We start from the raw sequence: 17,366 nt of genomic DNA, 5'->3' as shown, positions 1-17,366 counted from the left end.
TGGCCAGGTTTGGCCAGGCCACTTCTGTCATGTCCCAGCAGGTCAAACTGCTGTGAAAGCTTCTGGACGCCATCTTGGCTGCATGCTTCCCTCCCTGCAGACAGCTCCACAGACCACACTCTGAGGAGCAGTGGCCTCAGGCCTGCTGCAAACACAGGATAGGTAACTCTGGCCCTCAAACCCCGGTTCACTGGCCTTGCTTCTTTCTTCCTTTGTTATTACAAGTGTCATATTTGCCTTTGAGTCAGACTTAAAGGCGTGGATACTGAGGCACAGACGGCCGACACGCTGGCCTGGTCCTGATGCTAAGCCAGACAGAGCAGCACGTGCTCGGCAGGCCTGGGCCCGACTCCCCGAATCCCGTTACCACCCCCTGTGTGATGCGGGATGCAGGCTGGGGCCACTGCCTCGACAATGAAATGGGTGCTCGCCTTCTCCCAGAGGCCCCGGCTCCAGCCCACCCTCGGCCAAGGCTCCCTTTCTCCTGAAGCAGCTGCGTCTTCTCAGCGGGCCTGACGTCACCCAGCTGCTCACACCTCCTAGAAAACTGCCCCACATCTTCCCCTGAGACCTAGAACTTTCTTCAGGGCCCACAGCGACCTTTCCACAAATATCTGAACCATGCACTGTGGGGTGAAGAACTACACTAGGCCCTGTGTCCCTGGGTTCACATCTGGGTTACCCATGTCACCTAGCTGGTCACACTCCTTAACCTCTCTGTGTCTCACCTTCCTCATGAAAACCAGGGGAAAGAGCAGCCCCTCTTCCGGGCTGTTGGAAGGATGAAGTGGGGTGACACACAGCGGCACTGTAAACGGTGCCTGGTAAGCACCCCACCGCCCGTGCCCTCCCTGAGCTGTTGTCGCAATATCCATGCAGCCCCCACCCTCTAGCCTCACCCACAGGCAATACTAGCATCTGAGTGAGTGAGTGAGTGAGTGACTTTCTGCCCAGCTCTGCCGCCTCCGCCCAGGTCCAGTGCCCCAGGTCTCGGGGTTCAGAGCCTCGCCACCCGGAGCCCGGGGCACCCAGAGTCAAGCCTTCCTTTCCACTCACAGGGCTGGAGGTGAGGTCAACCTGGTCCCTGGGCCAGGTCCATGGTCCCTCTGGCTGACCCAGCCAGTTCCCAGACACTCCCCTTTCCTCTCTGGCTTCTCTGCCATGCTGGCCTCGGTGGAATCTTCTAAGAAGAAGCTCTGTCCATGGGGATGGAGCTCTTCTTCTCAAATCCCTTTGACCGATCCCCCAGTTCTTCAAGATGAAGTCCAGACCCCCGGGCTGGCCCTGCAGACCACACGCTGTGGTCCCAACCCATGGTTCAGGCACCTCAACACGCCATCCTCTGTTCCCTTCCGTCCTCCAGGGTGTGTCCACCTGCCAGTTAACCCCATGGGGGTGGGAACGGGCCCCTCACTCACTCCTGGCAGCCCCTCCCCTGGCACACGGACCTCATCTTCCACCACCCAGACACACTTGATCCACTTTTCCACCCAGCTCCAAATCTGACCGGCTTTTCCTCATCTCCTGGCTTCAAACAGGGGCCCTCCTACAGTCAGGGCTGCAAGACCTTCCTTTATGTTGGTTTTAGCTGCTCTCCAATGTCTTGGCTTGGCCTGGTCCCCTCTGAGTCCTCTTCCCTGTGCTCAGAGATGTTTATGAAATAATTGTGGGCAGTTTGCTACGTAGACGGGCCAAGATCTGGCCTCGCCGCCAGCATAATGCACAAGGAGGGGTTATCTAAATAAAGCACGGATGCCGTGATTTCCAGCCGTCAACTGGGATGAGAAATGCTACTCTGAGATGTTCTACTGCTAATGCGAAATGAGAAGACCATTTTTTTTTTTTCCTGAAGAGCCCCAATTCTGGTGATCACCGTGCTTTCAAAACTAGGAACCTACCTGAGTTCATTTTCACTCCAGTTCACTGGCCATGAACTGCTGCTACTGCTTTTACTACTATTTTAAGTGAAGACCTGACACAGGAGCCAGAGCGCGGCTGTCAGAGGGGGTCACAGTCAGCTGAGGCCATCACGGTGACTCATTTTCTGGCATGTGCCTAATCATTGGCTCGATGCTCCCAACGCAGTGCCGAACCTATGACAACAATACACCACTCAGAGGCTGCATTCTTCGAAATAAGCTCTTGTTTCCACTGCTGTGATACAACCCCGTACTTCACAAACGAGCGTGTTTGAAACTACAGTCATCAGTGGATGTTTTCCCAAGCCTCATTACACAGTTAACACAATGGACCATAATTTCAGGTTCAGGCTTTTACGTTCACTTGCAGGGAGCAGAGATGTAAAAACTTTTTATGCCCTTTTATAGAATCTGGAGACAGGACATGCGGCTGAACGTGGGCTGGAAAGGCCATCATCCAAACCCAACAGGGAGGTCAAGGTGCACATCTGCTTTTGTGTACACAGCGAGGGCCCAGTGGGCTGTGGGAGGTGGTGGTGGGGCAGCCCCCTCACCCCGGGCTGGAGAAGCAGCAGACACAGAGGCCGGTTTGACCTCCCAATTACCACTACTTTCCTGTAGCGAAAAAAGAGAGTCAAGAGGAGGTTTGTCAAAACAACAAATTTTGTTGAACACCTATTTATCTCAAGCTAATGAGCTTGGAGTGGCGGTTGACCAAGCTCTGAGATGTTTCCTGTGACAAACATAGACAGACTTATCAGAATTTAGATTGTCTACGGAATCTGACTCTACCGGGGAATGTGTAAATCCTCTGGGTTTTTCCGTTTGAATCAGCCAAGTGTCTTCATTTCCCGACACCTTCCCCAGTGGATCTACAGACTTGCTCAGTATTTTACCTCGTTTCCAAACATATGTTTTTCAGGAAATCATCCTATGGTGTTATCTCGCAGAGAGGAGTCTACAGAGCAGCTGATCAAACACATGTGAGACATCGCCGACTGTGTTCCACGCTGAACCTAGATTATTTATTTTATATTCTCTTTAATGGGTAAAGGATGTCATGCAATGATGCTGGACACAGCTTAGGTTTGGAGCAAAGACCTCCTCCAAAATCCTTCACTGGACCAACAGTCGGGAGACCCCAATCCAATCACAGGCTGCTCCACCATCTCCACATCAGTCAGGACAAGAGCAAGGATGAAGGGGTGCCCAGGTCCGAGTGGCACCAAGAGGGTGCAGTTGAAGACCTTGTTGTCCCACCTGCCATTCTTTACATCCACACCCTCATCATGGAGGTGACCAGACAGCAGCAAACCACTTGCTCCTCCCTCAAAATCCCCAGCCTGCAACATCAGGACCTCCTGCAGAGCAACAGGTGGTCACTACCACACTTGGACAAAAGAAAAGGGACATAAGTGAAACCTGGTGCAAAGCTTTTTCTCCCAATGATATATCACTTCTGCACGTAGAAAATAAATGAAAACATGTTTCAATGCCAATGCCTATTCAGCATTATAAAAACACTCCCTACCTAGTCTACATATAATAAATGCTGGAGAGGGCGTGGAAAAAAGGGAACTGTCCTGCACTGTTGGTGGGAATGTAAATTGGTGCAGCCACTATGGAAAACAGTCTGGAGATGCCTTAAAAAATTAAAAATAGAGCTAACATATGATCCAGCAATCCCACTCCTGGACATGTATTTGGAGAAAACTCTAATTCGAAAAGATACATGCACCTCAGTGTTCATTGCAGCACTATTTACAATAGCCAGGACATGGAAGCGACCTAAATGTCCATCAACAGAGGAATGGATAAAGAAGATGTGGTACATATATACAATGGAATATTACTCAGCCATAAAAAAGAATGAAATAATGCCATTTGCAGCAATGTGGATGGACCTAGAGATTATCAGGCTAAGTGAAGTAAGTCAAAGACAAATGTCATGATATCGTTTATATGTGGAACCTAAAAAAAAAAAAAAACAAGATGCAAATGAACTTATTTGCAAAACAAAATGAGACCCACAGACACAGAAAACAAACTTAGGGTTACCCTAGAGGAAGTGGTGGGGAGGGTTAAATTAGGAGTATGGGATTAACATACACACACTATTATATATAAAATATGGAAAAAACAAAGACCCACTGGATAGCACAGGGAACTCTACTCAATATTTTATAATAACCTATAAGGGAAAAGAATCTGAAAAAAATATGTATATGTATAACTGAATCACTTTGCTGTACACCTGAAACTAACACAACATTGTAAATCAACTATACTTCGATTAAAAAAAAAAACACTCCCTACCTATATAACAATGTTATGAGAATGAAGTGTGCACCCCTACCGCACACGAGTGTATTATTAAAACCAGCCCAGTTTAAAAACAAGTCATCCATTACTTCCCATTAACCTTGCCAGGTAAAGTCTAAATGCTGACATACGAATACCTATCATTTTCAACTCAGAAAATGAGAAGTAAACAGCAAGAAAACATTCCAAACATATAATTTCCCCCTGGGGTTGCCATTCAGATGTCTTGTCTAAAAAACAATGTTTTCCACTGACCGACAGTGAAAATAAAGAGAGAAAGGACATATTCTTCCAACTCCGGATGTGTCATTTATCAGTTATAACTGACAGATGGAAAGGATTCCACACAGGTTAAGTAAAGCTTCATAAAGCATGGTAAGTTATTTTCGTGAGTGTGACTAAAAACAAGCTTAAAAAGAAGAAGAAAACACACCGGGGAATGATGGGCTGGCACAGACCCTGGGGGGTTACGAGCACCTGTACAGGGACCTTCACGACACTAAGGTGCCCCCAGGTGGGCGCTCGATCAATTCCACCTGATGATGATGGCGACCCTTTCCACCTGTGAGGCCCCTTGGCGCCAGCTGCAGGACACAGCAGCAACAGCGCTGCCCTGAGGACCACCCGGAATATCCTGCCTCCTAGCTCCTCCGTGCTGGGAGGCCAGAGACGGGGGACGTTAACCCCAGGAGCCTCCATCTCTGACGCCCACCCACCTGCAGGAGGTGGGCGGTGAAAGCTGCCAGGCTTACTGTGACACTCACAGCATGACCCACGGTCCGGCCAAGGCCGCCCACAGAAAATCACACCCCCAGCCCTGTGAGTCTGAGTCTGCGTAGCTTCTACTTTGAGGGCAGCCCGTCTGTGGGGCAGGGCAGAGCCCTGCGCTTTCCCAAAACCTACGGGCACAAGACGCAGTGAGCTGAGTCAACACCCTGGGCCCAGGGAGGCGCTGAAACGTCTATTATTTCCTAAGCCAGGATCGGCAGAATGTCCTGCTGGGGGAGAAGTTTGCATTTGAGGCGTCACATTAATTCACAAACACGTTGTCTGTGCTCCACAAGAGCTGGGATCCCACCCCACTTACCTCTCCCAAAACAACACCCCACCCGGGCTACTCAGGGTTGCACATCTGGAGACCTAGCAACACCGCTGCCATCAGGTGGGTAACACCATGGGTCCCACACACAAGCCAGAAGCCACTCGGATGCTGACAAGCGCACTGTGTCTTCAGAAAAATGCCCTTGAGAAACACAGGTGGTTCGGAAACAGTCCAGGGGCATCACCTGCGTACACCAGATGGTAGCTTTAGCCAACGGGACTTTGGAAGCTATGTCCCAGGCCTCTACTCTGTGTGGTGGGTGACCTCAGGGTGAGGGGCAGAACACCAGCCTGGAGTCTTCAGCCATGTGACAATCTCACCCATAAGCTGTAGAGAGAATTACATCCACCAACTTTGGAGCACCGATGGGGGTCCAGCCTCCTGGGGCAGGGCTGGTGACGCCTGTCCCGTCAGCTGGAAAACATTAGTATCACAGATGACTAAAAGGCTGAAATGAGGCAGGTCCTCGCGAAAAGCATTTCTGTCTCCTCCTTTGAGAAAAATGTCCAACCCCAAAGGCAGCATTCCAAAAACGTGAAACATGATGGTCAGTGAAAAAAGAATTGATGAATAACAAGGAAATACTTTACACGGAAATCTTTTTCAATTTAAATTCATCTCGTTCCCAAACTAGTTTTCATTACTTTTCTGAATGTGGTAAAATTCCCCCCCAACCTCGTTCGGGACACACTCTGCATCTGTGGGTCACTGCACGGAAACCAGGCATCGGCACCTGAGAAGCGGTGGGGGAGGGCAGGGGGGTGATGTAGGGCGGGTAGGGCACGAAAGACACTCAGCTTCATGACCCCCAGGAACACCTCTCTTTAAAAGCTTTTTTTTTTTTATTGAAGTATAGTTGATTTTCAATGTTGTGTTCATTTCTGCTGTACAGCAAAGTGACTCAGTTATACATATATATATACACATTCTTTTTCATATTCTTTTCCATGATGGTTTGTCACAGGATATTGAATGCAGTTCCCTGTGCTCTACAGTAGGACCTTGTTGTTTATCCATCCTATATATAATCGTTTGTATCTGCTCACCTCAACCTCCCAATCCTTCCCTCCCCCACCCCCCTCCCCGTTGGCAACCGCCACTTTTTAAATCCACTGGCAGGTCTGCAGACCATTCCTCCTGTGTGTGATGCTGTCCAGACACTGTTAACCACTGAGGTGTAAGAAGGGGTTTAGACACAGCATCAGAGGGAGAAAGTTTTCAAGCCAGCTCCATGGGATAATTATAGGCAGCAAGACAGACGGGCGGGCAGACGGGTGGGGAATTCTGGCAGGAGCTACTCTCAGTGGCAAATGTCTAGATTCTGGCCACGGTGAATCAGTCTCTTTCCAACCTAATGGCTTGTTTATTGAACATTAGTGGATTCTGCTCTTAATTAATAGGGCTCCAGCCAACACAACGATCACTGTTTGAAGTCTCAGGAATTGGCCATGGGAACACAAGTCTACACTTTTGCTGTATTATCACTCCCACCTGAGCTATTTTTAAATTCAACTCCCTAAACATCAGGTTTGCAAGAACTGCCAGAAGCTGATTTGGGAGCCTGCTACCGTGCCCAGGGCTGGGAGCGAGCTTAAACATCACGTCCCCGCCACCTGAACACACACACGCGCGTGCACACGCACGCGCGCTCACAGCCCGTTTTCCCAAGTCTCCTAACTCAGTTTGCTACCTAAGCATTTAATCATTCAAGCCGCTTCCACGTAACCGAAGGGTCAGCACATCTGGTCCACTCCCTGAGCTGAAGGCCGAATGGAGCACAGATGCTGAGACAAATGCTTTGCAGGGGTTCCTCATCCTGTCTGCCATCCCTTTCCCAACCCACCCAACTTCCCAGGCGGGAACCCTGATTCTCCTGCTACGGCCACCCCGGGGGCCCAGGCTTGGAAATCCTCCTCCTCCCCCACCCCCGCCCCCCTTTCAGGCTGGTGCCCATTCTGAACAAGACACAGTGGGCAGGGCACCCGTAACAGGAACAGAGACATCGTAAAAAGCAAACTGTTGGTGCCCTGATCTGTTCCAAATGAAGCCATGGGGTCAGGGCCAGGCTGGTGCATGGGGCTCTCCTGGAAGGCCCTGGGGGTGGTGTCACTGCCATCCAGAGATGCCAGCTGCCCAGCAGGTGCTGTCACAGACCCACAGCCACACTGTGGAGGAAACCCTGCACCACGGCTGTGAGGGATGCTCAGAGCAAACTAAGGCCACGTTTCCAGCAGAGGCCCAGGAGCCGCCAGGGGCCCCCAGTCTGAAGAAACTGGGGGTCTCCCAGGACCCTGGAGGAGGGGGAGAAGCAGGGACACCTGCCTGGTCTGCCCACTTTCACCTCAGCTCCCCCCACTCCCCACAGAGAGTCAGAGGCTCGAGCACACTAGCAACGATGCCGGGAAGCTCCCTGGTCCCACCCCCTCTTCCTCCAAGACTGTAAAGGACCAGGTGATGAGGACACAGCCAGCGGACAGCATGCTGGAAACAGGAGCTCCTGGGCGCTGCTGGTGGGAATGCCACACGGCGCAGCTGTTGTGTAAAGCAGGACGGCAATTCCCGAAAAGTTAAACACAGAACTGTCTACAGTCCAGCAATCCCACTCCTGGGAGGATATGGGGGAGGGAGTCAAAGCAGAGACGGGTATCTGCAGTCTCACGTCCAGAGGAGCATACTTCACAGCAGCCAGTGGTGGAGGCCAAAGTGACCACTGACAAGTGCTGTGATTACACTTTCAGCCTTAAAAAGGAAGGAAATTCCGACACCTGCTACCACATGGATGAACCTTGAGGACATTCTGCTAGGTTACACAGGCCAGTTACAGAAAGAGAAATACTGTATGAGTCCACCTATATGAGGTCCCTAGAGGAGTCAAATCCACGGAGACAGAAAGTAGGATGGTGGGTGCCAGGAGCTGGGGGAAGGGGGTGGAGAGTGAGTGTTTAATGGATACAGGGTTTCGGTTCGGGCAGAAAAAATTCGTGGAGCTGGAGGTGGTGACGCCTGCACAACAGTGTGAATGGACTTAATGCCACTGAGCTGTACCAATGGTAAATGCTATATCACGTAAATTTTACAACAATAAAAACAAAGACTGGGTCAACAGACATGAGCGAAGGGAAAGGGCACCTAAAAGTAAAGGGCACGTCCCCTTCCTTCCCCCACCTCAGGCTGGGTTGGGGCAGATGGCCCTGGCAGAGCCCCCAGACAGGGAGAAGCAGGTCCCCTGTGACTTGGCATCTTGTCTTAGCCTGTTCGGGCTGCTATGACACAACCCCACAGGCTGGGTGGCTTCTAAGCAACAGTCATGTACTGCTCGCAGTTCTGGAGGATGGAAGGCCGAAGTCGGGGTGCTGGCGTGGTCCGGGGGGCAGCCTATTCCGGGTTGCAGACTCCTCACTGTACCTCCACACGGTGTAAGGGCCAAGGGAGCGCTCAGGGTGTCCTTTATAAGGGCAGTAATCCTAATCCCAATTATGAGGGCCCCACCCCAGAAGCCCACCTCCTAATATCACCACCTTGGAGGTTAGGAATTCAACATGTTCAATTGGGAGGGACACAGACATTCAGACCACAGCAGGACTTCCACAGACTTTCATCTCCTCTCTCAGCCACCATCACTTTGCATAGTCTAATACTGTCACTCTAGTTCCACAAAATCAGACGTCCAACACATCTCAAGTCTGCAGAGGCAGGCTGGCACAGCTGGCAAGCCCAGTTGGAGTGGATCGGGCTGAATGGTGTCGTAACAACTGACCTTTCTGTTGTCCTAATAGTCCGGCAAAAGCAAGATGAAGCAGCCAGTTTTTAAAAAGTCAGTTTTGACAAAAGAAGGGTCTATAATTTCTGGGAACACTTCTGATCCTATGATTTCAGACCTCATGTGAGTCTTGAGCTCATCTTATCCAATACCCTCCACGAATCACGGGGAAGCAGGGCTCATTTCCAGAATTGCAGCTGTGCATCGTGTCCTGTGCCGCAAAGTTATGACACAATTTATCACCAGGTAGCATCCCTGCCCCCCAGGAGCTCGTAAGTCAGACGGTCAGAGACGAGTAAATGGAAACCCACATGAGGGTTTCCTACAGGGGAATCACCACTGCCACAAGAGGCGAAGGTCAGGGCTCTCATCCGAGACTGGAGGGGGGGTCTCGAGGGCCTTCGATGGAGTCCCCAGCTGCAGCTGGGTGAGGGGGCAGCAACCACCTAGGAAAGGAGAAGAAAAGCCCACGGGCCTCGGGGACAGAGAAGGTCTGAGAAAGCAGGGCACAGTCTGGTTCGGGAGGGATAAGGGGGCAGGGAAAACAGAAGAGACTGGAACTGCATGCCCTCTAGGGCGCCACTGGCCACACCTGGCTGTTGACATGTAAATGAATGAAAATTGAAGAAAGTGAAAAATTCAGCTCCACATTTCAAGTGCTCAGTGGCTCCTGGACTGGACACAGATACAGAGCATCACTAACCCTCACAGAATTTCGTGGGACAGCACCGGGCTGGGAAACAGGCAGGAGTCACCCCAGGACAGGCCAGCAGGCTCGGCTCAGAAGGTCAGTTTAATCCTGCACAACGGACACCGGGACCCAAGTCTTCTTATTCCTGAGCCCGTTTCCCTTCCACCAAGCCTGCCTGTCTGCCTTTGATAGGAGAAAGTCAAACAGGATTAACGACCAAGCACAGGGCATTCTAGATTAGGGAGATACCCGTCTGGCCCAGTCAGGGTGCGAGCATGTCCACGTGTGTCCACGTGTGTCCAGGGAGAAAGACAGCCTGCTGCCCTCGTCTGGAGGGAGGGGAGAGTGTCCCTAAGACAACGGTTCCTCGTCTGAGATCTTGGACAACACAGTGAGAAGGAAGGGGGAGAGTGATGAACCAGGACTCCTGGTCTATCTGGCTCAACTCTGGGAATTTGTGTCAGTTTTTTCCAAAAAGGATAAGGACTTCCATGATCTTTCTAAAGCAATCAGTGTCTCTTAAAAAGGTAACATGTGGTTTGGCAGAGGTGGGGATTGGATCTACAACAGGGTTTGTGAGAAAGTGTTTGTGGTCTGGGAACCTGTCTCATCAAATGTACCTCAGTAAAATGCATCTTAGCCGTTGCTTGAAAAGCTTTTCCTTTAATTTTTAAATAGAAATGATTTTGGCTGTGGAATTTATTCTCATTGAACTTGACCTGTAGAAGACACGGTCCTGGCAAGCAACAGCTCAGCGCCTAATTAGGGGACAGATGGAAGCCTGTGAAAACCCTCAAGGCTGCAGTGTGCCCCCAGCCGGGGAAGTGAGCGTCCTCATTTCTGAAGCGGGGGACCATCCCTGAGATGGACGGGAGGAAACGCAGATGCTGCCGGAGACCCACCAGAGTACGTAGCAAAATCTACTTTAGAATAAACACCATTAGGTCTTGAAAACAATTACCATCATTAGCTGTGTATAAAAGCAAATGAAACCATATAAAGTATTGATATAAGTCAGAAAAAAAGTTGAATACTACGACTGGAAGAGACAGGTAAAAAATAAGGAACTATGGGAACATGAAGGAAAAGTGATAAAAGACGCGGCCATCAACTCAGGGGCTGAAAGCCGGCAAGTGGTCCTGAACGGTGAACACTGCAGGACAAGGTGAAAGTGGAAGCAAAGGTATAAAGTGGTGGGGGGTAGGGGAGAGATTTAAAATTCGCTTAAAAGAAAACCATGAAAGAGTAAAAAGGCAGATTATCACTATGTCAATAACATACATCAAAATTAAATAGCTTAAATCATGAAAAAAATGCAAAGATGAAGATATATAAAAGCCTTCAGTGGATCAGGAAATATCAAATCTATATTGTTATAGTATAAAGCAACTGAAAAAAATGTACAACTAAAATTACCCGAAACGTACAATGCACAGACCCCACAATTATATGCGGATGGGGAGAGAATAAAGGGGTGCGGGAAACACAAAATAAATACACTACCTCTCCACTAAATGTTTTTATTTAGTTCAAGTCCAAATCACAACCAACTGCTCCTATGTTTTAAATGTGCACATCCTCAGTCTAAACATTACTTTGGTGTCAAATATCTCGGCTCACTTTTTAAAACTGATGGTCAATTAAAAATTTAAATTTAATGATAAATTTAATAACAAAGCACAAAAGGCCTAGAAACCTAAACTGCTCCTTGCTGTGCAGACAGCCTATAATCACTGTTTTCTTAATAATTATAGAAGCATTCTCGGGTGTTCAGAAATTACTTCACTTCCCAGGTCCCAAATTAAAGCGGCCACTGGACCCAGACCTGCATGCACATGGGGGTGTCACTTGCCTGCACCTACCCAGTAATAATCCACTCTGCTGGCGCCAGAAAAGTCAGGCAGGGAGGGAGAGAGGAGGGGCTGCAGGCCGCCGTGCCCGGAGTCAGGAGAACCCAGCACAGTACAAACGTCATTACAGCAAATTTAATCGTATATTAGCTTCACCTTCATTATACAACCACTGAGAAATACTTACAGTGCTCTGAGATTATTTGCTATTGTAACAGGGAAATGTCCAACTCCTCTTACGTGTCAAGAAAATTTTAAGAAAAACTACAATTACAAAAGAATAAAATTCCTAGGCTTCCTTTCCACTTTATAGCAAACAATAACTTTGACATTCTTAAATGAACTGCCAACATAACATCTAAAAAATACAGCTCAAATTAAATGGGAAAAGTTTAATGAAGCCAATAATTAGACACACTGTCATTTTTAAGGATGTAAATACATTTTCTAACACATTGGCCAAAAGCCTAGAAACCTTAAAAAAAAAAAAGGCCTAGAAGCCTAAACCTGTTATTATGGGGCACACCTGTTAATATTTTATTATCTCTGTATGCTCGTGAGAGGTGAGGCAGGAAATGCTGAGTTGGCCACCCAAGTTTACGGTCGGGAGTAGCGGCCTCCTATACTGAACGCTACGTTGTGTGTTGAAAGGACTCAAGTAGCTCAAGTTACCCACTTGAATTAATATTTTAAAATTTATTTCTTGGGCTTCCCTCGTGGCGCAGTGGTTGAGAGTCCGCCTGCCGATGCAGGGGACACGGGTTCGTGCCCCGGTCCCGGAAGATCCCACATGCCGCGGAGCGGCTGGGCCCGTGAGCCATGGCCGCTGAGCCTGCGCGTCCGGAGCCTGTGCTCCGCAGCGGGAGAGGCCAAAACAGTGAGAGGCACGCGTACCGCAAAAATAAATAAATAAATAAATATTTCTTGTTCTAATAACTTGATTAAATAAAGATGAATTTATGCAGAAAAAGGATTACCATCTATGTCTCCAGGAAGCACACTTTTTGATGAGACTGACTAGAAAACTTCACTGATTTTTATATCAGCACACTGCCTGAATGCAGTCAATGGTCAAAGGCACCAGCTGTTTAGACATTTCATGTCACTGGAGACTATTTTATTCTACAGAAATACGTGTTTCCGCCATAGAAAAAAAAAATTAACCAGTATCCTACCAAACTCACCAATGTCCTGTCTCTTATTCATATAGGGTCCAGTGGGACAGTTAACCCCGTGTCCATCACCAACTACTGGGATGGATCTTACACATACTCAAACTAAAAGTAAGCCAATAAACTTTGTCTTAAATGGACTTAAAGATATTTTAGAACCTCATCCAAAGGTAATTTACCTTTCCTTGCATTCTAGAATATTCCATCCATTATTATACCTCAACTGAGCTCTGAAATTCCTAAAACGTCACATCAAGTCTGTTAGTTTTTGCATGTCTTCTTTCCTAAAAGAATACTTTCCCCAGACAGTTTTAAGTTCATCTTAAGTTATGATTTTAATGAAATTACTAGTAAAAACCTATAACTTCAATCTAACTAAAATGTATACTTGTGTTCTCAACAAAGATAACAAATAACTCTGCATTAATAATTTAGGCAGACATACGATGGGTGAGTTTACATTCACTAAGTCCTCTGGCCCTTCAGTAATCCTCAAGAAGGGCTGTCATACACCGTATTTTATAATGTGAAATCTCCTTAATTCATTGTCCCCCATCCAGCCCATTACAAGGAAAAGTGCCAGTTTCAGTGGACGACAACAAATTCGTTACATCAGTTATCTGCTATCGTGCAGAGAAGTGATAACTTACCGAAAGTGGGATTGGATAACCAATCATGGCAGTATCAGAGAAAAACAAATTCCCCGGAGTATGTGGCAAGCACTGCCTTATTCTCAGGCAACATAGGAACCAGTCAGAGAGACGAGACTGTAATTTCGGTGAAGAACCAACAGAAGCTGACTACCACCAATAATGTACCAAAGCCAAAATTTTCACATCTGTGTCTTTCCTTTCTGGTAAGCAACCGATACACCTAAATCATATAAAACATTCAAAAAAACCCAAGACCATTTCTTTCCTCTGATTTTAAGCACATTGATATTGCTTGACTTCACTAAAATATACTAAAACAAATGACAAATGATACAGTAATTGGGAATAATAGACTTAAAAGCACTATGTCTACATTTCTCGGACAAAGATGTTCAAACAAGCAGATCAGAGGTTCTGGATGTGAGTGTGGGGACAGAACCAAATGCATCAATAATAACAATCTCACTTTTGTTACCATATCCACAGCAAAAGTCCTTAGTCTCCCTGGGGGACTTGGACATGAAGGCCAACCAGAACTCTGCAAAGCACTGTGAACCAGACCCAGGGTGACTGCCCTCTTGCTTACACAGTACCAGCCTGGAAAGAGGGCCCAATTCTTAGGGCTCCCCGTTTCACTTCTACAATCAGATTCCTTTAAAGGATCTCACAGATAGTTTTTGGATACCGTTTCACTGGCCTCTTAAATGTTCTCTGCTTCAAATATATTTCTAAGGTAGTTTTGCCAAAAAACGATTCCGTCTCCTTAAACAGGCTCATTTAAAAAGCTCCAAAGACGGCAGGTTTAGAGGCAATTCTGTTTCACATTTCTCTAAGTCATTTTGCAATGACCCCTGCCATGAAAAAGGATTTCCCATGTGTATTTTCTTTGCAGGAGATTTATTTATTCAAACGTAATTACATAACCACTAAGCGCCCTGCAAAAGAAAAAAGTTCTTTTTAACATTCCTTAGCCTCAGGATTATTTGATTTGCTAACCTGGCTCACTTTTTCCTGGCATTAAAGGGAGAGTTAAAAAAAAAAAAGCCAGTTTTTGAAAACCTTTTGCGCACTTGGGCAGCACCGCGGCCTATGGGCACACGCGGGCAGGATGAGTCAGTGGGATACACTGCAAAGAAATGAGATTAGTTGTCCCCAAAGCTGCCTCGCTGGAGACCAGTTGCTAGAGGGGAACGTGGGCCCCTTCGGTAAGCAGGTGCAGGGCCCACCCCAGGCACTCATTCCATTTGCAGGACTCATCACACATTTGCTCCAGGCCCAGTAAGACAGTTCGCAGGTCCTGGGTGCGCCCCGCGGAGAAGCAAGGCAGCCGCAAGCAGAGCGCGCAACGTTGCAGCGCAGCGGCCGCCAGGCCCCGTGGGGTCGTGCAAGGTTCAAATTCCGCCTCAGGATCCGGTTAAAGAGCAGGCTTGTTTTTCTTGTATAAAGGAAGTCACTCTTTCTGCGAGTAAAATGTGAACGTGACATGCAATCCACACACGCGAGGTGTGGGGATGGAAAACAGACCCTGCGAAAGTTTGGGCAGGGGCAAGACCACGCCAGCCGGGAAGGGAGCCCCGACTATACTCCGATGCTGGGGTCCCTGACGCGGGCCCGGCCCGCCCCGCCTGTGCCCTGTGCAGGGGAGCCCCGAAAAGCCTGCCGGGGCGGGGGAGCAGCGGTCAGGAGAACCTCCAGGGCAGTGCCCTCTACACAGCCCTCCTGAGACCGCGGCACCCAGGCGCCTCCGGGGGCCCGGAACCTGTTCCCCTTCCTTTTGGGGGGAAGGTAGAGCGGACGGTGGGGCGGGGTGCCGTGCCGGGTGCGGGGTGACCAGACTGGAACGCGGGCGGGAACCGGACAAGTCAGCGACAGGGCTAGGGGCCGGGGCCGAGTCTCCACTGCCTTCCAACCCCACCCCCCACCCCCGGAGAGCCCTCGCGGATGGCAGAGGAAGGCTCGGGGCTCGGTGGGGCTCTGCCCGCGGGGACCCCCCAAAGGGATCGCGCCCACAAACGCACCCACGCGAAAAGCGCCCGGGCCTCGGCCTGACACTGTTACCCGGGCAACGACCCGGGAGCACAAAGTACACAACCCCCTTCCTTCGCGGGGCGCGGGCCCGCGGGCCGGAGAGAGGCGCCCCCGTCCCGAGTGCGCGCCGTGCGGGCGCGGGCGTCCGAGCCGAGCGGAGCCCGGAGCCGCTTACCCGGTCGGGGGCTTGGCCGCCGAGGCGTGCGGCGCGTCCATGAAGCCGGCGGGCGGGGGGCGCGGGCGGCGCTCTGGCCCCGCGAGTCAGGCGCTCGCAGACGCCGCCGCCGCCCTCATTCACTTTTTCCGCGCCGACCCATCGTCCTCCCTCGCGGGCCGGCGGAGGACAGCGGCGAGGCCGGGACGACGGAAGGGGCTGGAACCGACCCGCGCGGGCGGGAGCGCGGGCCGCGCGGGGAGGGGCCGGCGCGGGGCGGGGGCGCCGGGAGTAAGGTGCGCCGCGCCCCCGGGAGCGCCGCCCCCGCCGCCGCCGCGCGCCTCCCGAGCGGCGGACCCGGCCCGCGGCGCGCGTCCGGGACAGGGGCCCGGCGGCACCGGCGCCCGGGGGCGATTCCCGGCCCGCCGCCGCGCCGCCGCCCGCTTGCCCCGGACCTCTGGGCCCCGGGAGCGCGCCGCGCCGCGGCGGGGAGGAGCTGCGGAGGGGGAAGCACCTGGCAGCGGCGGGGCCCGGCGAGGGCGAGGTGGGCGGACCGGTGGGAGGACTGAGGTTGGCGATCGAGGAGTGAGTGAGCGGTGCCAGGCTCGCTGCCCTGGAACCCAACAGAACCTCCATCCGGGCAACGGAGCTCTGGTGCGGTGGGTCTCAAAGTGGGTGCCTGACCTGCAGCATCTGGGAGCCGGCTAGAAATGCAGATTCGGGCCCCGCCCCGGCGTCCTGAGCCGGAAGCTGCGGGCGCTGGAGCCGGCCGGGAGGTGCTCCCGGAGCTCGGGTGGACGCGCGCTCGACTTTGTCTAGTTGTTCTCGAGGCGCCGCGGTCGCGCTGCCCCGCGGTGGGTCCGAGTGCTGGCCGCGGGCCGAAATGCCAGCAGAGGTAGCCCGGGGGGGCCCAGAGCAAGCCAGCCAGAGGCCCCCGATCTGGCGAGCTTCACCCCACACGCTTCCTAACCCACCCCAAGGCCACAAAAGGGATCTGGGCTAGTGCGAAAGTCTGACTAACAGAAATGACTCTTTGCTGTGGTTCCAACGACTAGACTAAAAGGCGAGTAAGTGAGCCTGCAGGGATCGGTGTCGGAGGAGGTGCTGCTTCGGATCTTAAACTTGGATGAGGAATCCCGAGGCCAGCCTGAGCCGTCCTCCCGCTACCCTACAGCTTTCCCATTAACGAAGCGGAGGCGGGGGGCGGTCTAGATACAGAATACGAAGTCCTTGCTCGGACCTGAAAGGCCTTAAGTGCTGAGGCCGGGGCGCCCACCCAGAAGCCTCTTCCTACCTCTGCGCTCGGCCTCGGAGCCCAGCGCCCTGCGGCTCTGCCCACCTCAGGTCTCTGCATGGGATGCTCTGCCACGGGATTGCCCGCCTGCACCGTCCCACCCTGCGGTGCCTGCTCAGATACCATACCACCTCCCCAGGGAAGCCCTCCCGGAGCCCTCTGTGTGAAAGCACAGACTTAGTATTGCTCTGCTTGTCCTGAGTTATTTTTCTTCCAAGCATTTATCATTCTGTTTGTATATATATCAATAGTATATATATTTTAGTATGTATTTGTTGTCTGCATGTATTTAAATGTTTGCTTATATTTATAAAGAACTGTTTATGCTTGCATTATAAACAAAATGTTGCTTATCTATGAATGTATTTATAAATTTTGTTCATATTTATATAAGTATATAAACAATTATGGGTGCATACAT

At 50.7% G+C, this 17,366-nt stretch overlaps 1 protein-coding gene across 9 annotated transcripts in view; it reads right to left on the bottom strand.

Annotated features, from left to right (window-relative positions):
- Positions 1–16,967, bottom strand: part of COBL (cordon-bleu WH2 repeat protein) — a 258,983-nt gene extending 242,016 nt beyond the window's left edge. For 8 of the 9 annotated variants that reach the window (XM_049714446.1, XM_049714450.1, XM_049714448.1 and 5 more), the window contains exon 1: positions 16,166–16,967. In XM_049714446.1, the coding sequence (XP_049570403.1) occupies positions 16,166–16,287 (122 nt within the window). In that variant the 5' untranslated portion in view covers positions 16,288–16,967. Of the gene's footprint in view, positions 1–15,672 lie in introns of all 9 variants that reach the window. The other variant, XM_049714449.1, reaches the window with a different exon arrangement.
- Between the last annotated feature and the right edge of the window lie 399 nt (positions 16,968–17,366).

The sequence above is a fragment of the Orcinus orca genome, chromosome 9, assembly GCF_937001465.1.
Source record: "Orcinus orca chromosome 9, mOrcOrc1.1, whole genome shotgun sequence".
NCBI classification, from domain to species: domain Eukaryota; kingdom Metazoa; phylum Chordata; class Mammalia; order Artiodactyla; family Delphinidae; genus Orcinus; species Orcinus orca.
Note: the sequence above shows the minus strand (reverse complement) of the source record. Positions and strands in the feature narration are given on the sequence as shown.